The sequence below is a fragment of the Eleutherodactylus coqui genome, chromosome 6 (genome assembly GCF_035609145.1).
Source record: "Eleutherodactylus coqui strain aEleCoq1 chromosome 6, aEleCoq1.hap1, whole genome shotgun sequence".
Classification (NCBI taxonomy): Eukaryota; Metazoa; Chordata; class Amphibia; order Anura; family Eleutherodactylidae; genus Eleutherodactylus; species Eleutherodactylus coqui.
The window spans coordinates 140022057-140049107 of NC_089842.1; the positions used below are offsets into that span (position 1 = coordinate 140022057).

General features: G+C 41.6%; 1 protein-coding gene across 4 annotated transcripts in view; it reads left to right on the forward strand.

The window, feature by feature from the left end:
* LOC136632689 (pleckstrin homology domain-containing family A member 7-like) overlaps positions 1–27051 on the forward strand; it is a 212777-nt gene that overhangs the window by 175692 nt on the left and 10034 nt on the right. For 3 of the 4 annotated variants that reach the window (XM_066607737.1, XM_066607735.1, XM_066607739.1), the window contains exons 2-18: positions 13430–13578; positions 14482–14589; positions 15366–15438; positions 15549–15649; positions 15764–15879; positions 17161–17589; positions 17715–18747; positions 18983–19063; positions 19626–19718; positions 20596–20664; positions 21665–21745; positions 22114–22263; positions 24350–24448; positions 24558–24666; positions 24790–24899; positions 25111–25209; positions 25653–25722. In XM_066607737.1, the coding sequence (XP_066463834.1) occupies positions 13492–13578; positions 14482–14589; positions 15366–15438; positions 15549–15649; positions 15764–15879; positions 17161–17589; positions 17715–18747; positions 18983–19063; positions 19626–19718; positions 20596–20664; positions 21665–21745; positions 22114–22263; positions 24350–24448; positions 24558–24666; positions 24790–24899; positions 25111–25209; positions 25653–25722 (2908 nt within the window). In that variant the 5' untranslated portion in view covers positions 13430–13491. The remainder of the gene's footprint in view (positions 1–13429; positions 13579–14481; positions 14590–15365; positions 15439–15548; positions 15650–15763; positions 15880–17160; positions 17590–17714; positions 18748–18982; positions 19064–19625; positions 19719–20595; positions 20665–21664; positions 21746–22113; positions 22264–24349; positions 24449–24557; positions 24667–24789; positions 24900–25110; positions 25210–25652; positions 25723–27051) is intronic. The other variant, XM_066607738.1, reaches the window with a different exon arrangement.

Below are 27051 nucleotides of genomic sequence, written 5' to 3' on the forward strand. Positions count from 1 at the left end.
GGGTTCAGGTAATATTTGCTTGTAGTTGTACAGGGGGGCCCCAGAATTAATTTAACTGTTGGGCCCCTGGAAAATCAAGTCTGACACCAATGAGATCAGTCTTATAAATGGCACGTGGTAGGTGGGGAACCAGTTACAGATTTGTGCATTGGGGCATTTAGGTTTTGGCTGCGTCGTCTCTACAAGCGAGTTCTATATAATGTAACGGTCTGATAAATTAACACTCAAATCCCGTTTATGCCGATGTGGGAGTGCAGTGAACAGAATGGCCTGACGAGTGCTATAGACAGGCATTCTAGACTTCATAAAGGGTTAACACCTGCGAGCCGTGGCAGGAACTGGATAAAAGGAGCAGATCCTGCCACACTCTGGGAGGAAGTGACGGCTCAGTGGAGCTGAAAGCTGGCTGCTAGCTAGAGAGGCAGTGTGGGAGCCGTGTCAGGAACTTGGAGCTTGAGGTCCGGTGCGAATCAGTTCGGGGACAGTCAGGCCGGTCTAGAAAGGGGATGCCCCGAGTGGGCTAGTAATAGTCCTTGATATATGGACTGTGATGTGGAATAAAACTGGCAGGCTCCAGATTTAAGAGAACTGCACACGTTTTCGGAATGTTTCTACATGTGGTGGCCATTTTCCTAACCCAGAGGTCAGCGATCCGCAGGCGAGTGGACCCCCTTGCCACAGACAGATGAAGGGATTTTCTTTTATTTAGATTTGCTGATCTATTAAACACAAACATTGCTATAGTGTGTGGAGCAGATGATGGGTTTAGAGCTGTTGTATACTACCGTGTTTCCCCGATAGTAAGACACCCCCGATTGTAAGACGTATCGGGGGTGTCAGGGGGGTCGGCCAATGTAAGCCGTACCCCGAAAGTAAGACATACCGTAGAAAAAAAAAATCATTACTCACCTCCCCCGGCGTTCTGTCGCGCTCCGGCAGGATGTCGCTCGCTCCTCGTCCCCGGCGCAGCATTGCTTTCTGAATGCGGGGGCTTGAAATCCCCGCCTCCAGAAAGCTAATACACACGCCGTCAGCCAGTTACAGAATGGCTGTGATTGGCTGAAGGCGCACGTGGCTTCAGCCAATCACACTATTCAATGACATCATTGAATGGCTGTGATTGGCTGAAGGCGCACGTGGCTTCAGCCAATCACACCCATTCAATGATGTCATTGAATAGTGTGATTGGCTGAAGCCACGTGCGCCTTCAGCCAATCACAGCCATTCAATGCTGTCATTGAATGGCTGTAACTGGCTGACGGCGTGTGTATTAGCTTTCTGGAGGCGGGGATTTCAACCCCCGCATTCAGAAAGCAATGCTGCGCCGGGGACGAGGAACGAGCGACATCCTGCCGGAGCGCGACAGAACGCCGGGGGAGGTGAGTAATGACTTTTTTTTATTATAAGACATACCCCGAAAGTAAGACATAGTCTGGCTTTTGGGGATAAAAAGAAAGTAAGACACTGTCTTACTTTCGGGGAAACACGGTATTCCTGTGACTCTTGATTTCAGCATTTATATACTACTGGTAATAAACAGGAAATGTATTGTGTGTTCTGTAACTTATAATACTCCATAAAGCAGACTACTTTACATTTTCCCCAGCAGTTCAGCTGTCCCGGACACTCTAGATATGTTAGGAAAAGATGAATTTGTATGTTGGGTGATTATAGGCACACAGTTTTAAGATGTTAGAATGATATGTTCTGTTCTACTTTCGTAAGTTGCCCATACACCAGGGAAAATCACAGGAAGCTGAAGCCAATGTTCTGCTGACATATTTGCTTTTCGCATCTAACGTTTTGGTTCATTTACTATTGCTGCATATGAAAGTTTTTGTTTGCCTTTAGTTTTATAGTTGACTTCTGATTCCCCCATAAACAGGGCTCTTTCATTTTTTTTTTTTTAGAGATGCTGTCAATGACACAACCCATTTTTTTAGATGACTTAATGGGGCATAAGGAAGAGGCTTGACTGGTGGTGTGACCATCTGATTGTTGGAGAGGTCTCATTATTCCAAAAACATTTTTTACTGTGCATCAGTAAAATTGGCAATACACATTCTATCCTTTTGGCAGCCTTTGCCAACTATTTAATGTGTGTGTGGGGAGTCTCATGACTCTTCCCCCAACTACATACATTCATTGTCAGCAAAAAGAAAATCAAGCGCCTAGGAGTCGAATTAAACTTTGTGATTGTTCTATCGGTGATTAATCTGGCAACCAGGCAGGCCACAGAAGTGTGACAATGTTGTGGAGGCTTCCTGTGACACCCTTACTGTGTGCGGCCGAGCATTATCCTGTTAGAAAATGCCTCTTGGAAGCCGCCATGAGAGGAACACATGTGGCTGCGGGATATCCTGAACATATTACTGAGCTGTCATAGCCCCTCATTACTACTAGTAGGAGTGACCGACTGTCCTATGTGATGGCACCCCTAGACCATCACACCAGCAGTGGTGGCAGTGTGCCGCTCCACAGCAATGGCAGGATTGAGGTGCTCACCACTAGGTCTCCAGACACGAGCATGGCCATCATCTGTGCCCAACCTGGATTCGTAACTGAAGACAATTCTGCTCCACTGCGTAGCAATCCAGTTTTGCCATTCACGACACTTGCAAACTGAGATTACGGTGGGTGTCAAAGACAGTACATGTAATGGTCGCTGTTGGACCAAATCTCCTTAGCCATGTGCCTGGCAATGGTTCCATCAGACATAGGGGCCTGTAGTGATGGTGCCCCCTGTCTCTGGATGGTGGACAATGAAACACTTAGAGCTGCTCATGCTTGTCAAATAATCAGACATTCCTCTCTACTGCTCTGTTGAGGGTGTCCTGAGCCCAGTCGCCTTATGTAAGTGCCTTCATGCATCCACTGGTACCGACTTCTCCTAACAGTCTGGTCAGAATGGACCAGGTGGCAAGTAATTTGTCCATACAACCATCAAGCTTCTTGCATTCCAATAATACGACCCCTCTCAAACTCTTAACTTTGCGAAATCTCTGCGTCATAGAGGCATCTAGTGATAAACAAGCTCTAACAAGCGGAAAAAGAGGTCACTACACACAAGTAGCCTCTGAGAGCCTCTTTATAGGCCATGGGGAAAACCACTTGAAGGCCTCAGGTGGCAAGACTGTCCATCTAATCCAGCCACTCTAATCATTTGCATATCTGCTTGAGGTGTAACTGCACGTCAAGTTTTGTAGCAAAAAGACAACTCTTTCTAGGTGCTTGAATTATTACTTTTTTGTTAGTGTTTGTTGTTCGCATTAGAGATAAGCCACTCAGAGGAGTTTGGCAATGGCTTATATTTGGCAAACAGTCATCTTAAGTGGATGTAATCATAGATATTATAGGTTATCTGGCGACCCCTTTCACAGAGAACCTCCAAGTATTCAGGAATCGCATAAATGCCTTTTGCTAAATATATGCCTAACAACGTTTTGGCCGCTGCGTTGCTGCCTTTCTCCATTTACAGATTTGGGAAGGCAGCCACAATTGTCTTTGGGTCTTTTTTGTAGCAATTCTTTATATATTAGAGAATTGCTGTTTTTATGAACATCTGAACATCTGACCAGACCGGATCCTAATATTCAGAAGAGGGCTCTAAGCTGGCCGTTCTGCCTTATAATGTGCTTTTCTAGAATTTCTTCACTTTCCGGAAAGAGGTGAGGATAGTTCCCATGGTGAAAAAGAGGACGCACATTCCACCAGCTGCCTGTCACTGCTACAAATGGAAAGAGTGGGAAGTAAAGATAAAGAGGACAAGGAGAGGAAAGGCCAAGTCATTAACAGCTGCGCTACTGAAATAGCGGACAACAACCTCGGCACCTGTTAGAAGAGGCCGCTGAAGATTGTTTACATAGGGGAGTTCTCCTTGTGTTTCTTGCTTCCTACCACCACATTTGTCAAATCCATTATCTGTGCCTTCCAGCTTTTATGCAGCAGAAACTTCACTAAATTGCTAAGTAAGACATGACTTTCCAGTGATTGCGAGACTCTGGGGGATCACCGATCTGGAGACATGAAGGACAACATCTGTGGCTTGTGTATGGAAGGACTCGAGCTTATGCGAAGTGGTTTCAGTGTCATTATGTTGCTTGCGTCAGCGGATTGAGGTTTTGTTACTGGGGTGGAATAGAGGATATTGGTTATTCGATAATTACTGCCGTTTTGGCAGATGTGGTGGGTTGCTAGCAACCCAACACTACTTTTCTGGTATGTTTGTTTTTAAGGGGGTAAATAGCTTAACATAAGTAAGGCACCATTAACAGAATATATGTAGGTTTCAGCTGTGATCTGCTCTTCAGGTTAGAATTTTAAGGTAGTGAGAGTGAGATATAGAGTACATGCTTTATGTGAGATCTATCAAACCATATACCAGATGTTTATCACATTTATACCTCCAGAAATCCCATTGGACACGATATTAACCCTTTCCAATCCAATTTGTATCCTGGTTCTCCTAGGGGATTTACACTTTTTTTCTGCTGTTCTACAACGGCGCTATATGCTGGCTAAAGCCAGTACTGCATGAGGTGACATGTTGGATAGGCTCCGACAGCAGAGAGGCTGGCAATATACAGTAAGAGCCCCCAACGGGTGTGTTCCAAAATCGGAGCTGCACAGCCTTAAATCATGTCTTTAGACGTCAGACAGTGGACTGGAAAGGGATAAGTAGCTTTTGGAGTGGTAACTTCTGAGGTGTATTTAGGGTAAATTCATAAGAGATGGAAATGCAACGGATATTACTTATGAATTTGCACACAGAAAAAATCCATAGTTGAATACAGTAGCAAGCAAATAAGGGTGGTTTCACGCCTGCGTCGGAGATTCTTCTTTCCTGCTTCCCGAATTGCTCTGTCTTAGGACGGAACTGGAGAGCACTAAATGGACCCCCATTGTCTATAATGGGGTCCGCTCAGCTGCCCAACTTTTTGCAGGAAGAAAAAGCCCTTCTTCTGGTATTTTGTGCCAGATCTGTGGCAGAACCTCCAACCAGAGGTTCCAACACAGATCTGAAGCAATGAGCTTTTCTAAATTTAATTTACATGCCATGGAAATTTTCCACCCAAAGACTAACCTGTAATGCAGACTTCTAAATCCACAGCATGTCGGTTCTTGAACGAGCACAGATCTGTTTGCCGATTTTTTTTAATTTTTTTAATTTTTTTTTTTTTTTTTTTTTTTTAATTCCCCTCCTCCTCCCTCTTTCTCTCCTTGACTTCAGTAGGGGAGAAAAAATTAGCAAGTAATATAATGTTGCTGACTTTGCTCCAAATTATTTGCAGTGTGCAGCAAAATCTGCCACTGTAAAGCATAGCCTTTTTTCCCTTATTTCTAGATTTTGAATACAAATTCACACAATTTGGTGCACAGCTGTCTTGTGCATGGTTCGCAGATTCCAGAACAAATCTGACTTGTGTAGTCTTACCCTGGAAGTCTACTGGTCTGGCCACGGCCAGATTAACCATGGTGCAAATGGAGCACTAGCTCCAGGTTCCATGGTCCTGCTCCCCCTTCCTTCCTACCCATGTTCAGTGGGCTCCTGGCTATCTGCTCTTAAGGGCGTACCAAACAATGGTTCAGTAGATCTGGTATGAAGCAGGCCCAATTTTGCAGTTGTATAAATAAAAATTTTTTTAACTGTGTACTCTCCTCTCTGAGTTCCCTCTCTTCCAGAGTCAGCACGGTCACGTGATATGTGCATTGACATGTGACTGGCGCTGGCCCTAGGGGAAAGAAGTCCGGAGCGCTGAGGGCTTGGAGGAAAGTTGTGTGATCACTGGAGGTGACTGCAATCAGTGTCACTATATGAAGAGCTGAACATTGACTAGAGAGATACTATTACTATGAAAGGTTCATTATTGAGCACCATTACTGTGCGGCTTATTTTAAAAGGGCGTCGCCAAAATTGGCGCACCATGCTAAGTGAACTACAACATTATTACAGTAACAGGGGCTAACATTGGGTGGGCGACATCATAATTGACTGCTCTGTACTGTGCAGCCTTAATCTCTCCCTTGGTTTGGCAGCTACTAGTCTGACACGACCATTGCGCCGCTATTCTTGCCAAAGCAAATGCAATGCATGACTGACTGCGGAATTCCAGGTCAGAACTTGTGTAGATGCCTATGGTAAATACACTTGGATCTGGCTAAATGATGAAATCTGCAAGACTATTTTCCACCAAATCATGCAGATTTGGTGCTGCAAATTGTTTGTATACAAAAAAGGGGGAAACAAAATCAACTCATTATAAAGCAGATTTAATGAAGATTTGGATTTTGCCTGATTAAAGTTAATGGGGAAATCGGCAACATAAACTGAGATGCGGTGGATTTGAAAATTTGCGCCGCAGGTCAATTTCTGAGCAGGAAATGTACACAGCGTGTGGATGAGAATATTGAAAATCTAATTCACCTACTTGCTACGGTTTTTAGCAGCATTTCTGCTATATGCGCATTTATTAGTCTCATGGCTCAAAATCGGATCTGTGCGGTTGACATGACTTGCTAGATCTCCAGAATTAAGACAACTTCAATCCTCTGCCTAACTTTTCTATAAAGTTTTCTATTCCTATTGCCATAATGATATAGCTGTACTTCCATAAGCCGTCTCATACACCGGGTCTACGGTATACAGACGTGGTGCAACGGTAACTATTTTAATAGAAAAAACATTTTGCGTGCGATTCCAAGTCTTTAATTTACTGTTGCAAAAATGTTTGCCTTTTTTTTTGTTCCTCATAAAAGAAAAACTGGCACTGTAAATTCATGAATCCCTAATTGAAACCAGTTCAATGGATTCAGCTCTGTGTTCAGCTAAGGAACCTGCTTTTTAAGCCAGTATGGTGCAAAGTCCGTTCCCCTCTTACATCTGCTGAGGCAAAAGGTGACCAAGTAGGTTGAAGGAAAAGATGATTAAAGCAATATTTTTAAGCCTTCGGTGTCGTGACACGCTCTCGGGTGGGTGCTTCACACACTGCGTCCTTTTTGACTTTTGTGGAGATAGAAATAAAGGCAGATTTAAACAGGTTTTTTTTTGTAAAGCTTAAAACTTTTTTTTTTTTCTTCTACAAATGTTCAGTTGTCCCCTTATCTGTTGAAATAGAACTACACTTGCATGCAATTGTTAAAAACAAAACACAAAACAGACCTTTTATGGGTATAGATAATAAAATCCGTGTCAACCTCAACAACAATCAGCATCTCATGCATGTGGGTGTTTTTGAAACCACATTCAGATGCAACGGAAATTTTCCTGGCAGGAAAAAGTCCATTGCAAAAAATAAGTTGCATGTTGCAGGGTAAGCGGATAACTGGACCGAATAGGTTCTTCCCGTCTCCAATTGTATGTAATTAGACATTCTTCAACCCGAGTTTGCCATTTAATCTAAGCGGCGGCCTGTGGCCTTGTATGCAGTGAAAATACTATGTGCTTTCGATACTTTATTTGTCTTGTATGATAAAACTTTGAATAAAAAATTGATTTGAGAAAAAAAAAAAAAATAAGTTGCATGCTACTGATTGCAGGCAGAAATGCGAACGATTGGCTCCATTGAATAAAATAGTAGTAATCCTCTTGACGATCTGCTGCAACTTCCATGGCAGAGTGAAGACCTTCTTTAACCACAACTGAACTCTGCACACTCCCCTCATCTTGCCACTACCTCCAATGCTTCTTTCAGTGCTAGTGCCCCCTTTGTGGCCTCACAAAGTACTAGTGCCCTCTTCTGGGCTCCTGAAACTTAGATAATGCCCACTCTTTGTTCACACCCCACTGCCATTCAGCAGCGTAAGTCTCTGTAACTTCCAGTCTTACTGGGTCGGACGCCGCTTCTCTCAGTGCAGAAGCTGCACCTCCCCCTTTCCCCTGCTCTCAGTAGAATACTGCCTGAGAGAAGGGGAGGAGTCTGCCTCTGCACTGAGAGAAGTAGCATCCAGGAGAGCAGGAGTGTGAAAGACTTGTGCTATTGGTATCCGATTTTTAGGGAGGGCACGTTATTCGGCCCGATGCGCCTATCATTTTGGCTCTGTAGCAGTCGCGTGGTCTGCTTACACTCTGCACACCAATTCCTCAGAGTGCTGTGTTACGGCTCCATACAACTCGGAGCTGTAATATGGCTGTGTGCAAGAGGCCTAATTCAAATTCCAGTTTTTGACTCCAATAACTTTTCTTGGTCACTAATCAGACGATAGCTGCTCAGTGTAAAGGAGCTTTTACATAAATATTGGTAATTTCTTTATAGATATTTCTTAGGCAGTTACCCATTGGTATAGCTATGCACCCTCCAATTAGGGCACACTTCCACATTTCAGGGATCATCCCATTCTTCAAGTGTAAGCAAGTCTCTAATCGGCGGGCGTGTGGGTATGCCAGTGGGTAATTGTCTCAGATACTTCTATGAAGGCAATGTCAATATTCATGTAACTGAATGGAATTGCACTTTCTCTTTTGTATGTATTGAACATATAAACTTCATTGTAATGAAACTTTTTTTTTTTTTTTCCCCTCTTGCTTGGATTGTGGAATTGTCTGGGCGTTGAGTAAAGCCACTGATGGCATATGCTAAATACTGATTACTGAGCTATGCTGTTTCTCTTCTATGAAAAGATCAAGCTGACTGTATGGATATATATTGACCCCCTAATGAATTAAATACATACCAAAATCTGTTTTCATGCAGTGCAATGTTGAAATAATCTGTTACAGATGCCTCTACTGCATTGATTTCTGCTGTATGGGACAAATTTGGGACACATTCTTGATAGCAGCACATTGCAGACCTTGTCATTTCTCCGATACTATGGGCATGCAGTAAGAAGTGTGCAGAAACAATAGTTGGCTCAGTAGTAAGGCTGCTGGACTGTGCAAAAAATGTTAATGTAATAGTAGCTACTGCTGACCTTTCTCGGATCTACATGAATAGCACTTTCATATTTTCCCTAATGTGAACCTTGACTCTTCTGATTTGTAGGTGGGGAACATTCTTTCCTTTGTTAATGGATTCTTGTTTTCTGACACGGTCTCCCACACACTTGATCTTGGGCATGGGCCCCAGAATTCTAGCCCAGGCTGGCATATACAAAGCGGCTACTAACGTATGTCAGAACGCCTGTTGTCTCCCTTGTTAACAGCCAATCGGTGTCACTGTGTGAAGAGGATGCCAGATTGACTTGTTATAAATTGGACTTTATTTTCCGACATGGGTTTAATCAATTTGAGACTGATGGTTATATTTTTGTCCTGAAATCTAGAATTTACGGATTAGAATAGGAGTTTCAGCCAAGGAATTAGAAATAGAATTAATTTTTTTTTGCACTACATATTTAACGGGTTTCTGAATGGCAGATCTAAGAGCAGCCGTATTGTATGTAACCCAACTTTTCCAAAAATTGGGTAGAACTTTTAACCCTATATTTTGCTGCTGAATAAGACTAGCATGAGGCATGTTGAATGATTTTGGTTAAAGCCTGCAGTTTAACTGGATATATGGGGAGCATGAGTAATGCTGGAATATTGGTCAGGCTGAGCGCTGAAGCTTGTAATATCCCTGCTGTGGAATCTGGCCAAATTCTTTCTTACCTCTCCACTCCCCCTTGGATACACCATTACATTGACCTCCTCCCTTTTTAAGTGAGATCAGCCCCAGCCCCAGTCTCAGACTAATCTGCCTCCTTCTCTCGTTTGTATATATTGTGTTTCATCTCTGTTGGAAGTTTTTGGCAAGCGGTATTTCCTGATAAAGTTTCACACACACTAAGTCACCTCCGTTCATTGCAAGGGGTCGATGGGGTCAATTCAGAGCTGCTTAAACAACAAGGTGTCTTGCAGTCTCCGCAGCCCTAACCAGTTGCGTGTAATTTGTTTTACTAGGGTAAAAATAATCTCCGTTGACTGTATTACTGATGATCTTCGTTCTGCATTGTGTTCTTGATGCGCTACTCTTCAGGTACGGGCCGTTTGAGGATAGCATGCAGAATGCATTGTACTATACAGATTGCCAATATATCCAGTTTTATCCTTATGTACATGACACCAGTATAAAGTTTTATACAGGAGCTTTTTCATGCCACTCCATCTGCCAGTAGAGCATGCAACCAATTTTTTAAAGGGGTTCTACAAGCTTTGATATTGACTTGCAGGAATGCTGCCTTCTGATAGGTGGTGCTGTAGAGGTATTGTTCTATCTTCTCTATTTGCATATTTCCCAGAGGAGCATGGATGCCGTAAGTCTCCTCAAACACATAGGTGCTCTCCTTAAGGAGAAACAATACTCTTCCTGACCCAAGCTTTAGAAAAACATGTCTGCTTTCAGAAACCATGCCATACATGTTCATGTGTGGTGTGGGCTTGGAGCTCGGCTCCATTGAAGTGAGTGAGGCTGAGCTGTAATGCCACACACTGTTGATGGATAGGCGTGGTGCTGTTTGTGCAAGCAGACCGCCATGTTTTTCTAATCTTTTAACCTCTTTAACAATAGAAAACCATAGATTCCATGGAGGTGGTGCACTAGTTGAAATCAGACTCATGGTGTTCACTAATTTAAAAAATAAAAAATTGTGTGGTGCAATCAAATGGCCATTAAATAAGACACAACTTTTGGGTAACCTTTCCCTATTTTGGCCTGAAGGGGCCTGAACCTGTTCTTTCCATTAAATCAATAGCTTAGGTACAAAACTATGGTTCTGCTAACCAAAGCTATACAAACCCCATTAGAGATTTTTATATGTAATAATTTTTTTTTTATTTTTTCCTCCAAGTAACACAAATGTATCATGTCCTCTTTCGCTTGGTCTCATCTACCTACAGTAGTATGTGCATTGGCGAACACAATCCATTCTCGAGAGTATAGAGGGTCAGCCGTGCTGAGTTTTCTTTGGCACTAGAGGTGTCTGGCAGCCACTCGTCCCTTCTCTCTCCATGGACATAACATGGATGTTCAGCCAAGTGTGCATGTTAATAAAGGGATCGGTTGTGATAACCGTTGGCAGAACAACTTTCAGCTGGCACTTGTCTTATGTCTATGGCTGTGCAACAGAATAGGTCTTTTGAGCAGATTAGTTTTTATTTGCTGATGACCAAAATACCAGATAGGAAGTTTCTGTAGTCATCTGTTGAAATGTTCCATGGTATCAAAAAATGATCCTCCACTTTGCCCGCAGTGAATGTCCCCATGGCTTATGTTTTGTAGCGCATGTTCCTTTCTTTTGTAAGACTCTCTATATCACCATAAGTTAGAATAAAAACCTCTAAAACTTCTCAACCACCATTGAAAAATGGGGAAACTGTTACATGAAACATTGAGGAGTAGTGAAGCTAGTTTAAGATTATACCCGCTATTGGCACCCCAATTTCATAACTAATCTCCTTGTTGCTGTCCTAGAAACCATGCATGTGTCTGTTTCACATCTACGTTAGAATCTCCGGTCGAAGGTTCTGTCATAGATCCGGCTTAAACGACCGGAAGAAAAAGCACTGAATGCAAAACTTTTTCTTCTCTCCGAAAGCCGGGTAGAAACTGAACGGACCCAGTTATAGTCAATGGGGTCTAACTGGGACTGTTCGGTTCCATCCAGAGATAGCTATTCGACCACAAGAACTGCTTCCCGAACTGAAAGTTGAACCCCAAGCGCAAATGTGAAACCATCGTAAATGCTAGAAAACTGCATGAATCGCTTCAGCTATTCTTATACCTCTTATGTATTATAGCCTCCTGATGGTACATTTCCTACAGCTCAACATATGCACATATTCATCAAATGAGCACCTATATAGGGAACTTTATTAATATCCAATGGGTCCAGATCCTGGCACTCCTTTACCTTTTCCTGGCAGCTTTCCAGGTAGAGGCAGCAACTCCAGATGGGGTAGATGGTAAAGAGTGTGGCATGGCCGCAGCGTTGGCGCAGACAACTGTGGCGACGGGTTTAGACGTTGTATGTCACTGCACCTAAACTCAAGATTTGCCTTTTTCTAAAATGTCCCCTCCTAAATTTGTCATATTTTTGTTCATCGCATTCCTGAAAGTGTGAATTGGTAGGACAGTCGTCTATTATAACCGGTTATCATCTCTCACCACTGACACTGATTGGTGCTCTTGTTATAATCGGGTTTTGGTTCCCCTTTCCAAGCGCTCTGAATGAATTGCTTTTAGAAAGCCCAACAGAAAGTGACCATTTATAGGACCCTGCATCCTTTTATATGAAGTCTTAGGGGACTTGGATCATGTTGCTGCAGGCTATGTATGTTAATAGGCTTTAATTGTGTCTGTCTATTGCTTGGTAATGGTCTTATAAAATGACTTACTGTAAAAGATTATTCCCTGATCTTATAATGAGGCTAAATCTGGAAAATTAATGGTGGCATTGTCTCCAGCCTGGGCTCATATACTTCCAGCTTTAGCAGTGTTTGGTCCACAACTAGTGCGCAACCCAGCTGAACCCCTGGAAGAAATCTACAAAGCTCATACTATGAAGACATAACAGGCCTTGCAGACATCAGCCTGGTCTACAGTCACAAAGCTTTCATTTATTTATAAGGCTGCAGGGTACAGCTGGATGATACCACGATCTTTCAGGCTGGTGGAAAAATCTGAAATTAACAGACCCAAATACACAGTGTGAGATTTGGGTTTGAAACTGGATTTCCAAAAAGTCATTCTGTTATCTTCTCTGTACATCTTTATCAGTTTCAATAAAAGTTGGATTACTGGGTTATAGCTTAAAGGGGTACTCTGGTAATATTGTTATCCCCTATACCAACCACTGGGACCGTCACAAATCACCATAATGGGGGTTCCATGTCCCCCCAAGAGATTGGCAAAACGAATGGCGCTTCAGCGTGAATGGTTGGTCACCGCTCCATTCATTTCAATGGGCTCCTCGAAGATTGATGAGCACTTTAACGCCACTATTTTTGGTGCTCCCATTGAAATGAATGGAGTGGTGGCCAAGCATGCATGCTGAAGCGCCATTCATTTTGCCAGGCTCTTGAGGACACGGAACCTCCATTCTGGTGATTGACCAAGCTACTTTTAGCCCATGTAAACAGGAGTTGTTCAAACTTTGAGTGACTGTTTACAGTGAATAGAAGTAGGCGGGCCGGAACGATTGCTGCCCGTTCCACCTCCATTCACAGAACCATCACTCCTGTGTAAAAGTACGGAGCGACGTTTGTTCCGTGTAAAGGGACCTTAAGTGATCTGCTGCTCAACCAGCAGTCATCCTGTGTGACTTCTGTAGAATAGTGCAAAAAAATGAAGTTCTGGTTCTTTATGTAGGCCACCGTGTAAGCTACTGTTAGCTAGGAGGAGCAATTCAGTCTTCCCTGCAACCTGTTGGATGAATGATTCAGTCCTGTTTCGCATGCACTTTCTGGCTGAGTAACTCAGAATTGATCATTAATGAACTGTTTATATTACAGGGCCTTTTATGAACTCCTGATCCAGCAAGTGAAAATCCCATTTACATTAGGACCTGTGAACCATGACTGAAGAAATGGAGCGTCCGAGGAGTGGGCTTAGCATGGCCAGCAGCATTGCCACAACCGCCTCAGTAAGCCAGGGGTCAAAGGTGAGTGCAGTCTACAAAAACCGCCTGATCCAGCTTTACACTGGAGAACTAGATATACTGGGAGTGAAACTGCGTGCACTTAGATGATGGTCTGGTTACTCATATTTGTAGGAAAAACATTTCAGCATGTCATTGTATCGCGCCATTTGTAGACATCAATGTGGTATTCCTGCAGCAATCCGTAGAGATCCCCCTACTTTTCTGGAATGAAGCATGAAATGCAAAGTGCTGCACCCCTTCTAGAAATACGGAAGTTATCATTTTCAGCTGTATAATAACCAATGTAGTGTTAAATTAATGAGATTTTAGGTAAATATCCAACATAACGGATTGTGATCACACCATAACCTGACAGTTCTGCTGTATAGATGCAACTATACATGCTTGCAGTGTCTGACTTGGGGGTTCCTTGGGTCCCTAATAGGATGTTCTTCCATCTAAGTACATGGTAAACCCTATCATTGTACAGATGTATCAATTAGGCCGAATGTGTTACTTGTGAATCGGTCCATAAGAAATCATGACTGCTGATTGGCTCCAATGTTGGCTGTGAATAGGGTTGTGTTCTGCTTGACTTTTCCGTAAAAGGTTTTGTTATAGAGTCGGGGCAAACCAGAGGATCCACGGGCGTAGCAGTCTGACCCTTAATAAGATGAGACTATTTGGATGGATCCTTGTCCAGGTCATCCAGACAGTTGTTAGAAAAGAAACTTGGAGCATGCTTGGAAAAAGCCTGGCTGTCGGGAGCTGCTGGATGGAGGCGCACATTCCAGTTCATTTCCTTCCTCTATCGTTTATCAGAACACATGACAAATCTGATTTTTATTATCTGCAGCAATGAACATGAAACCTAAATTTGCTGAACCCTAACATTCACATGACCCTTAATGTTTTTTCTTTTAGCCATCAACCAGATCGGTGAAGAGAGTACACACGTTTGGAAAAAGAGAATATTCTATAAAGAGGGACCCCAACTCTCCTGTGGTGATTCGGGGCTGGCTCTATAAACAGGTTGGTATCTGTGAAACGTAGTCCGTTATTCAGGATAGAACTAAAGGAGAAGATCTTATTTATTGAAAGCCAATCTAAAGTATTCTTTACACTGGGAAAATAGAACAGACCAAACCTACACTGCCATAGTGGTTATAATAAGCATTTGTAGTTGTTGGTTGAGCATTTTGAGGGCAAAATGATACAAATTTCCCATGTACACATAGATGCTACGTAGTTGTTGAAAGAAAATGTAAGTTTAATTTATTTTATGCTTTTAGCCACAGCAAACAATAGAAGCCACAAGTATTAATGTACAACGGTAGAGAGAACATTAGTTGTGAAAGGTGCTGCATCCCTCTAGTGGCACTTTAGAAAATCACATACAGTATGTATTCAGTCCTAATTTTACATCAATCAATGGCAATGTTTTGCACTATTGCATTGCATGTTTATTATATAATTAATGTAAGGGGTAAGGCCAGGCTCAGAAAGCTGAGATTGGCTGCGTGCTACCCGCAGAATGCCTGTGCACGGAAGTATGCAATGATATTGCGTACTTGCTGCGTGCTGACAATCACAATGCACTATTTTGGCAAGTATGTGCACTTCATACACGTCAATGTTCTACACTTTTTTTTGCTTAGTGCATGTGAGTGGCAACATGGCCACCTATGGCAGATTGATACATTGTATTCCATGGACGGAATACTCTGTAACAATACGTTCATGTGAAGGAGCCCTATGCGTTCGTCTCTGTGATTGTGGCTTCTCATCATCCCTTGTTTCTTATATAGGACAGTGCAGGCTTACGACTATGGAAGAGGAGGTGGTTCGTGCTATCGGACTTCTGCTTGTTTTATTATAGAGGTAAAGTGGAAACTACTTGTTAGAGTTTCTCCTTTGTATTACAATTTTGCCGTAAAATGCTACATCTTTCGCTGCTACAATAATGTTCTTTCCTCTGTATTTCTATACAGACAGCAGAGAGGAGACGGTTCTCGGCAGTATTTTATTACCAAGTTATGAAATCTTGCCCGCCAACCCAAGAGAAGTAAAAAACAGAAGATTCAGTTTCAAGGTCTGCTGTACATACTATATTTTGTATATACATAGGAGTTGCGCTGAAGACTGTATAAATGGCATATATCGCCATGCACATTGTAACCAGCATTATTGTCCTCCAACCCTTCAGGCAGAACATCCTGGCATGAGGACTTATTACTTTGGAGCCGACACTCAGGAAGACATGAATGCTTGGATCCGCGCCATGAATCAATCTGCTCTGGTCGTTGGTGACAACAAAAACAAGTATGAATATTGGGTGACTTAATATTGTGTATGTATGGAAGCCATCGAAACTCTGTGAGCAGAGCAGCTTCTGTAGTTTCACGTTGGCTCGCAGACAGAATCTTAATGAAAGTATGAATAAACGTGATGAGAGATATAAGAGACACCCTTGGCTTCAGCAGACGGCAGAAAGAAAGGTTCTTGTTAGCGGAAGTGAATCCTACGTGTGGATCATCTTAACGCTTTGAATCATATACTTCACAAAGTAAAACTGCTTATTAAAATTGTAAGTGGGTTCTCATGGTAGGATCGCCTAAGAGATGGTTGTGAAATGCAGACTACGAGGCACGTTTTTAGGCACTCGTTTTTAAGGCTTTCTTTGTTATAAATGGACATTGTGACGCCGTGCCGGATCCATAACATAATGTACACTAATGGTGCCTGATAGACACCCCTTGAATTATAATGGTGTTTATTGGGATCATTTTGGGGGACAGAAGAGTGCTACATGTAAGGGAGCACTGCAACTTATAAATCCGGCTAATTATGTGTGGGGAAGGGTGGACTTTCACCCCATATTGATCACATGTTGCTGGCTCTTTTTAAGGATAGGCCATCAATTTAGTTTCCCAAAAAGTGTCTTTTTATTTTACATGGTGAGGGCGAAGAAGCTGAGATGGAGGTAGTTGAGGTTCCTTTACACAGGTGTATGCATTTTTACGCATGCCTCCCGTATCGGAAAATGTTACTGTACTTTTAACGCATGCGGGTCATGTATTTTAAAATGGCTATTTGACCTAATGAGTTCCAGATGTGTTGTTTTTCCCATAGAATTGCGTCTGTTCCCGCGATTTTTTGGGGGGGCGTCGGCAATGCCTTTTTTTTTTTTTACATTTTTTGTTCCCTCAACATCGCATCAGTTAAAACATCGCAGATGGGAAGGAAACCATTGTCAATCAATGGTTTCATAATCTGCTTTTTTATGATTTTCTCGCCCATGTGAAACTACCCTTTGTGAATTTCCTTTAATGCATGGCCTTTATGAAGCCTGCTAGGACACCAGTCCCAATACTTCCTCTTGCTATTATTTTGTATAATCGGCTTTTTCCGTGGCTTTTTAAGGTTATTTTCATTTAGTATTCACCCTTATTTCCTTAATTGAAAATAAATTTATATATAATATCTTTGTCTCTGAGGTCTCACAGGAGAACTGATATGATGAAAGTTACGTAGATCAACACTAAAGAGAGAATAATGTATGTTGAGGAGTATGACCTTAATTGTGTCATCTGTTCCTTTCAGGGGAGGCCGTGGTCACAACCTAAGCCCACAGGATGAGCTATATGCCAGCTATGAAGACTTCTCCCACTCTGAAATAAATACTGTTGGAGATGATGGAAAGAGTGCAGAATCTTTAGAAATTGCCAATCTGTCTGAAACCAGATCACAAGATGCGAGTTCCAGGGACAGCCTTCCAGACCAGGACAGAAATGGAGACTTGGAGAAAGATCGCCTGTTCAGTGGGCTGAGGGAGTCTTTAACAGATGCTATGCAACACTATACTTCTATATCCCAGAACGGTTCTGTTCCACCACCCACACCAGAAAGCGGCGTAAAGAATGTGGAATTCATTTACAGCAGACCTGAAGTGGAATCCAAGATGTCTACAGAAGGGAAGGACTCCATTCCTGAGGATGAAGAGTGGGTGCCTTTTCATAAGTGTCTGTCAGTGTAAGCATCTGTTGTAGTGGTGTTCGAACTGTTCATTTTCTACTTGGGTGATCTTGCATATGCATCATTTAATATTTTGTTATATCCCATTAGCATAAACCATAACTATATATTTATTTTCACAGGCCTTACCAAGACAAAAGTCCTCCTAGACATCCACCCAAGGGATTTGAATGTCCACATGACGAATATTCTTCTCTCCACTCCCGCTCTGCGCCTTCTTCTCCTGCCATTGTCCCTACTCATGTTTATAGAGCTGACCTATTAGAGCGCAACTGGAACTTAAAAGATGAGAAATTTATAGCACAAGCTGAGCATCTGGAAACACAGGATGGAAGAAAAATGTCCCAGCTTCCTTGCTCTCCATCAAGGACCACAACATGCCCCTCACCAGAAAGAGTGGAGTATGTAGTTCAGAGAATAATTAAGGCCTCAAGATCACAATCTCTTCCACCAACCCCTTCAGAAGTGTCTAGACACAGGATGATAAAGAGGAGTCCTCCTCCTAACTTGAAGTATGGAAGCCCTTTGCCTTGTGAGAAATCTCCTCATTATCCAGAGAGTTCTCAGGCAAATGTTGGAAGTCCAACCAAGAGAGACATGCCTCTTACACCAAGCCTCAGTCCAAAAATACAAACACGGCAGCACAAAACGTCCAATGAGGATGTGTTTGTGGCTGTCACTGGATCTCCGTCTTTGGGAAGAATAACCGTTCGCTCCAATACACCAATTGGGCGAGTAGACATCCTACCTTCAGAGGACAGAGTTCCTAATTCTGCAACAATCCGACATGGTGAAGAAAGACAAGGTGATTATTTTGTCACCAGCTCCAGAACTAGAAATCACATTGTGAAGTCTGCATCAAGGCCTCAAACTCCATCTGATAGGTACGATGTTCTGCCATCTGATGACTCTTTTACTGCATCTACACTGGCAAAAGGTTCAAATCGGTATACTAGAAGATCACAACCTTTGGGGGCAGAAGATGAAAGGCTGGATGGTTGTGGAATTAATATACCTTCTAGAGTCCATGGGTATCCCAACAACAGAATGCAAATCAGACCAAACACCCCATCAGAGAGGGTAATAGTAGAAGAATACCCTGCAGAACTGTCTTTGACTCCCTCACTAAGAAGACATAGGAGCCAAGGACAAAGGGTATGCAACTTTTATGGATGCAGTTCATATTGTATTTTGTAATTCGTCAATGATCTACATTAAAGTATATAATTTATAAATGGATCATATAAAATCACACCTGGATATTAGGATTACCGCATACATATAGCTTTTGTTTCCTGTAGTAGTTCTGCAGAGCTTACACCAAATGGAAAAATTCTTAATACAACAGTTTTCCTGTTTTGATAAGTTTTCCATCTCTTTCTGCCAATAGTATTCAGAGAGGTCATTCCTCCCTCCTGCAATATGTTCTGGTCGTGGTCTTGGCACCACACCGCGGCACCTGTCAAAGATGGTGAGTGGATCTTTGTATGAGTTGATATAATAATAATAATCTGTTCTTTTTGTATTTTTCAAAAAAACTTAAGTAATTGTAAAAATATCCCTTTTTTTTTCTAAATGGTGATAGGGTCATCTAACATCAAGGTGAGAAAGGTCAAATAGGATCTGGCCAAGCATTTCTCTCGATACTGGTGTTACTCATTGTAGATACATTTTTCTTTCCTAAAGCTAGGTCAGGCTATCCTGGATATAATATTCCTATAGTTCCTGGTGGTTGGACAATTGTTTGGAGGCTGCTTCTATCCATTGTCCTTTAGAGAAAACCATAGTTGCTAACTTATTTTATATGCTTACTTGTTAAGCATGTTTAATTTTGTACTGGATTGTCAAGACAAAAGATAAATTGAGCATTTTTTTTTAATGTTGGCATGGACTTTAACCAATTGTGGTGAGGCCCATAATACAGCATTATCTGAGTACTGAATTGAAGTTTGTGACACGTCATTGCAAAGCATACAGCCATAGGTTTGACTGGAATACATTTTATTTAAAGCAAATCTGTTATTGCACTGCAGGGCTCAGTGAGTTATTCGCAGCTGCCACCGTTGCCTCCTGGTCCCAACCGTCCACATCTACCTGTTGGAAAGCGGATGTCATTGAGTACTGTGGTGAGATTTCTATAATATTACAAATGTTTAGAGATCAATGCAAAGTGTATATGTAATAGGGTTGAGGTCCACAGTCCTACTTCTAGGACCTTCACTATTGGTCTTTGTACACTTTTGCTTTTTTTAACAGTCCTTCAACTTACTTTGAAGGGAATGTGTCTCCAGTTCTGAGGGAGTTTAAACCACCTGCAGCTACAGACCGAAAAAGTTGAACGCATTCCTAAGCTTATATTCCTATAGTTAGTAAAGCTAGCATACAGTACCTTGTAATGTAGACTTTCCTTGTTTGCTAATAGTGTTCAAACAGTCCTTTTGGGTGGGCCCTGGAACATGTATCCTGCCTGCAGTGCGCTCCGTAATCTGGGCATTCTCTTGATTAGTGATGTAGATGACTTCTCCTACGTTTTCCACGGGATGGTCTAAATCTTGCATGACCACGGTCTGGAACATACGCTGATAGTCAAATTTACCCACAATAGGGCTAGACAAACTCTTCTGTATATGTGCCGATCAGGACCTCAGATCAGGGGATTGTGCTGCGGATGTTGTAGGAGACCTCATGCATCTCATTCATTGAGAGGGTGGGATTGTAGAGCACATTGTAGACAGGAGAGATGATGGTCTAAGCTGTTCGAGCACTATTGGTATAGAGGATGGGAAGTTTTAAAAGTCAAGTTGCAAGGTATGCTGGCTTGACCCACTATAACAAGAGAAGCCTAGGAATGTGCTCTACTTTCTTGGTCTGTAGCTGTAAATGATTTAAACTTTTCAGAACTGGTCATAGGTTCCCTTTAACTAGCAAATGTAAGATGTTTGTCTTGTCCTGTCCCATTCACTTTTACTAAAAATTGTTTCTGCTTGTCCTTATATCCTCTAGCCATCAGGAACCACACAGTATCGTGACCGTGCTCCATACCAAGGTCGGGTGGCAGAGAACAGTATTGATGTAAGTATTTATACTTTGTGCATGAAGGTCTTTTGTTTTTTAGTTTGCCCATATGAGCTCCTAATACTATAAGGATCATATCGTAACTATATGATTCTTATAGTATTAGGAGCTCATATATGATCAGTGGAACTATAATATGATCAGTGTCCAAGGTCTAAATTGAGTGTTTACTAGTATACAGAGTAAGATTGTATACAGTATTATATAAAGTTGAGCTTCTGTGAGGTGTCTGTTTTTCAGTAACCATCTCGATGGATGGATGGGTAGAATCAGTGTTGTGTATTGAATGTAACTCCAAAAAAGGTTGTGTTCATATGGTTGTAATACACCTCTGTGGGGAAGCCTTCTACTATTAGGCTTTGACCAAACAAATCTGGGAGCCCCTTTCCAAGCAAAACCTTTGGGAAAGCTATATAACTGCTTTGTTCAGAGCTTCTTGATGGGTGTCTAAGTGCAGCTTATAAGGATTTTCCCATCATGGCCTTAGACTCCATCCTGCTGCTGTTTTCCTGATAGCCACCGCATCCAGATTTCAACTGATAGCCTGGTTTTATGGTAACAGCTAAGTTGACTCTTCTACTCCGTTTCTTTAACGCCTATCGACGTAAAAAGGAGTTATTTAAACAATGTAGCACTGTGAGCTGTGCTGTTTCTGTAGCCTCTGTAGTCCATAAACCGCGTAGCTTGCTGTGTTCCTACCTCTGATACCCATGCCTTTCAGACATTTATGGCTTATCCTGTTGACTACTATTTTTCTGCCGTCAGTTCTGGCTCCAGTGGGACAAGGAATGAGAGGGAACAAAAATTTTGAGTTAACAATATGATTCCAAATGGCTTTTTATTTTTTCTGCTTTTCCAATACAAAAGCAAGCACTGTACAGAAATACAGAATAAAAATAGTGGGTTGTTTCCTAGATGAGATAATGTAAGAAAAAATGAAATCTCTTTATTCTCCAATAATATTGCTTCACAATTCATCTTTTAACTTCAATTACAGATTCTACTGACAAAAATGTGTGGTCAGGATAAACTGCTCTCTGGAATTGAGGAGGAATCTGCTCATCTTCGAGCTGAAAAGGTAGTTCTTCTTTTTATTTGTGGCTTGGTATTTAAAGCATAGTTTTTTGCATAGTAGACCAATGTTTATCTCTTGGATAGGTGATAAATATTAAATCCCTAGAGGTCCCACCGATCACTAGCTCAGGGCTCCTGGATCTGCTGCTCCGAGGAGTTTGCGTGGATCGACAATAGAGTGGTAGTTAAAACTGGTTCTTTCACCTGGGCCAGAGTCTTCCAATATATAATAGGACCGCTACCCTAGATGTGGGCAATACAGGCATACAAAGACTTCTGCTATACAGAGCCATCTCTGTATGCAAGTGATTCATCTTCATACTATTCATTAGCATATTCATACTAACATATCACTTTGTATTTTTGCATTAGGAAAAGTTGGAGGATGCCCTTCAGTTAACTCATCAACATCTTGATGAGTTCCAGGGTCAGGAGCAAGTGATTGAGAACATCTGGTATCAGCAGAGGCTCCTGCAAGATGACCTGGTGTATGTACGGGCCAGACTGTGCGATCTCTCTTTGGTGAGTCTTTTCTCATTGCCAAGCATTTCTTCACCTATGGAATTCCTGTATAGGTGTAGAGATCATGAAAAAAAAAAGGTATGCGGTTGATAAATTGCCCAAGATTTAACAGACTTCTAAATGAAGGACCTTGCAAAACATCTTCCATATAGACCACTCTCTCGAATACAGATTTTATTTAAAGGGTTGTGCCATGTTTAAAAATTATCCCTTGTAAATTGGATAGGTGTCTGACCGCGGGGACCCCCACTGATCCCGAGAACTGGGCTTTGGTGCGCCCTGAAGTGAGGGTAGCAGTGATTCCACATGTGCAACTCCGCTCCATTCATTTTAATGTGACAATTGGAGATGGCTGTGATTCAAGCACTTGGCTATCTTCGTTGCTGCCCTTATTCGCCAAAGCCCCATTTTTGGAATTGGTAGGGGTCCCAGTGATGGCACTCCACTGATATGACATTTTCTCCTTTCCCTGTGCATCGAGAATAACTAACTTCCAATCATGGCCCAACCCTTTAAAAACGTATTTGTTCTTTAAAATACGTTAACTTATAGATTAGTACACTTTTTTAAAATCTTTTTTTTTTTTCTCTTGACTTGACATATCCTAAGTTGATTGGAGAAAGACACCATAGGCTCCCATAATTAAAAAAATGAACAAATGAAAAATTATAATATTTGCCTGTGACAGGATGCCACCAGTCCTCCACAGGCTCTCCTTTGTGATGGGTGTGAACAATGTAAACAATAATAATATAAAGTTTTTGTACAACTGAGTGGCATGAGAATGTATCAATTTTGTATTTTGAGGAAATTTATTCCTTAATGAAGCTTAAGAAAGGAAAGGGTGGACACATACGTATTTACCAAATGTATGTTGTATGTAAAGTAACAGCTCAAATAGTATCATGTACCTGTATCTAAAGTAGTGGAATAACCCTTATCAAACTTTGCCAAAATGCCCAGAGTCGTAGGGCACACACGGTCCTATGTAAAAAGGTTCTATTAGGCTAAAGATGCCACCTGCACTTTCAGTTACTGTTAGCGCAAATTATGTGTTGGCCATTTATAAACCAACTAGCTGATATACCCGGCTTCGCCCGAGTTAATTTTGGTACTGGTGTTTATCTGGTGTTCACACGGAAAATCTTATGAAGTCGTGGTTACTTTAGAGAAACCGGAAAAACATATGTTCACCATTTTGCATAGTTCTCTGCGTTACCCAGGAAACACCACATGGAGGCAACCATGCGACGTTTCCTTTATATAAAATGACATCAGGAAGTGAGGTAATTAGATTCCATACGTAAAATTTGGACACTAATTCTTTTGCACTTAGAATTGAATAATCGAGTTAGGACCCATTAACTTTTCCTATTTATGACATAAATCAATGCTTGTGCCAAATTTCACGTTTCTATGACACCGGAAAGTGAGAAAATTGCATTCCGTACGTAAAATTTGGACGCTAATTCTTTTGCGCATAGAATTGAATAATCGAGTTGGGACCCATTAGCTTTTCCTATTTATGACATAAATCAATGCTCGTGCCAAATTTCACGTTTCTATGACACCGGAAAGTGAGAAAATTACATTCCGTACGTAAAATTTGGACGCTAATTCTTTTGCACATAGAATTGAATAATCGAGTTGGGACACATTAACTTTTCCTATTTATGACGTAATGCCCGTGCCAAATTTTAAGTTTCTATGACATTGGGAAGTGAGAGATTTAGATTCCATACGCAAAATTTCGACGCCAATTCTTTTGCGCTAGAATTGAATAGTCGAGTTGGGACCCAATTACTTTTCCTATTTTGGAGATAATCTATGCTTGTTGCAAATTTCATGTTTCTACGACATTGGGAAGTTGGAGAACTTTTGGCGAGTCAGTCAGTGAATCAGTGAGTCAGTCAGTCAGTCAGTGAGTCAGTCAGTGAATGAGTCAATGAGGTCTTTCGTCTTTATATATATATATATATATATAGTATATGTATATGTATATATATATATATATATATATATATATATATATTAATAATCATGGCATCACTAAATAAAGGCCTAAAGAAATGCTTTTCATAATCAGGACCGAGATCGTGCATGGGAAGAATACAGAATGCTAGAAAATGAACTGCACACAGTGAGGGAGGCGTTAGAACGCGTTAGTCAAATTGGACATCCACAGGTAAATAACCCCGGGGACTCCCATAAATACCCTAGAAACCAGTAAAGACACCCCTGCTTAAAGATTGTGTCAGATGTTTGATGTATTAGAACATTTCTTTTCTTTGCAGGACCAGGCAGCTGCTCAGAGGGATCTTTGGATGATCAATGACATCATCTCTGGCCTCCGCTTTAACAAAACCAACTTTCATGTAAATCCTGATCCATCAAGACATCCTGGTACTTAAGTACTTTTACTTTCTATCCCCCTTCCTCTTCCAAGATTTACTTTTCATTTTTGGAGGGGGAGCTTTGTAGTAAATTAATCTTTTCACTGGGTTAATATAATGTATCTGTGTGCAGCAATGATGATGCCACCCTCGCCTGCCAGTGAGACCCCGGCAACCTTACAGAGAAGTTTTCTCCACCATCCGTCTGGATTGAATCCTTTTGTCCAAGAGAAAAATCACAATGTAAGCCAGTTGTTTTATATCCTAAAACATAGATGGATTTTGAATACCTTGCAACTCCAGACACTTATAAATATGTATCTTATGAATTTGTGGTCACCATTAAATAAATTGTTCCTTTAAAATTATATGTGGACTAATGGGATCAGCCCTTAGAATTATTTTTTTTGTTGTTGTTTCCAAGTGAATAAAACACCAATTTCTATTTTTAAAGGAGTCTGAAGCCATTCCTCCCAGACCTCCTCTTCCCAAGGATCATCCAACATCCGGTATTCAGCTTGAAGGACTAAGTAAAAGGACAGTCGGTGAACAGGTTGGTGTAACTCTATAGCAGAGTGATTTTATATAGCAAAGAACCTTCTGAAAGTAGGATACTTGGTGATCACACATCACCATGTACAAATCTCCTTTTCAAATTTTATTTTATTTTTTTACCTTTTTTTAGAGTTTTGGGCAGTTTTCCAAAAAAAACCTGTAAATATTAGGAACTGGGAAAAATGTAGAAGATATATTAAAATTGGCACAATGAAAAGTGCGGTAGTTGCCAACCAACCGCAACCCACCTTATTTTTTAGACACCCTTTGGAAAATTAAAGCAAAACCTGACCGGTTGTCATGGGTAACTACTCCGCTTTTTCTTTGGGCCAGTTTTGATACAACATATCCTTAATTGTTGCATTTGTATTTTGGCTAAGCTTTGATAAATTGCATTTTTTTTCATTCTACGGGAATTCAATATTTATTTTTCCTTCATAGAATGAGCAAGACAGAGTATCTGAGCAGCCTGACAGTGCAGCAGCGCCACAGTCACCAAGTGTACCCAGTGGTAAGTTACTTATTAGTTTTAATCCCCCAGGTCCAGGGGTGCCCCAAGCCTTTCTGCTGCCTGAGGTGAAGTAAAATGGACCCCCACTACTCCACCAAAAAGAGAAAAAAGAAATGTATATATTCATTGAAAGCGCTAATACAGAGGATGCCTAACACACATTTGAACCACTGAGACTTGTTTGAAGTGAGGCCAGATTTTCATGGGCAAGCGCAATACCGGTCGGAGAAACTCTGATGGATATCACACTTGTACACTTTTGATTTTCTCTGTGATTGCGGTGTGATTTGTAAGGAAAGACACATTGCATCTCTGCGCATGTGATTTCCATGCACGTTTTTTCATACTTGTGAAAATTGCATGTTTCAATAGGGAAAATAAAAACAAGTTTCATGTGAGTGCAGTTCAATTTGATCTGCATGGAAGTGCAAGGCGATTTTACTTACTGCCATAGAAAATGAGCAATATCGGACAAAAAATAGGAGCTGATGGTGTTTTGTTTTTCTTTTTTCTTTTAATCTATTTTGTAGCATCGCGCTTTAACACAAATCACTTAAGGCTGGGACATCGAAAACCGATATATCGATATATATCGCAAATGCTTTGGCGATACTTTTCATCGATATTGTTATATCCGATCTATCGGTATCATTCATACTTTAAGGCGATATAATATCGATTTTTGTAAAGAAAAACCGTGTCTTGTGGTCCGGTGACCATATTTTCTTTCTTTACATTCTGCCTTTCCTTTGTGTTGGTACAGGATGGAGTTTTGCTGGAGGCACTAATGAACTTATAAACAAGTTCTAGAAACTTCTGGAAAGTGTGAGGTGACTCTTTTTCACCAATAAGGTTTGCTCCAGGCAACATGACTCTCAAAAACAGTGGGGTCTTCGGCCCCTTTTCCACATGCGTTTGTTCATCGCGTTAGACGCAGGCTCTGAACGCTTGCGTCTAATGCGATGGCTGTGGGCAATGCTTTCTAAAGGAAAGCATTTCCACATGCAGATGGAGGGCTGTGCTGAACGCACGAAGGTCACATCCAGAAAAGGAGATGTGTCGTGTGTTCAGCGTCTAACGCAAACGCAGTGACCATAGAAAAGATAGGAGACCCATCTAACGCAATTACAATTGTTTTCTGGGGACTGCGTTCTCATTACCAGGCCCTGCATTGTTTACAAGTTGCCATGGAGACCGTTGGTTCCTCAGCGGCAACTTGAAAAAATGCAGGGCACGCAGCCCCACAAATCATGCTCACATCCCGTCAGGTCCTGCGGCCAGCTTCTGGCTTCCTTGTAGGCGGCAGGACCTTGTTTCAGTGTGTTTGTT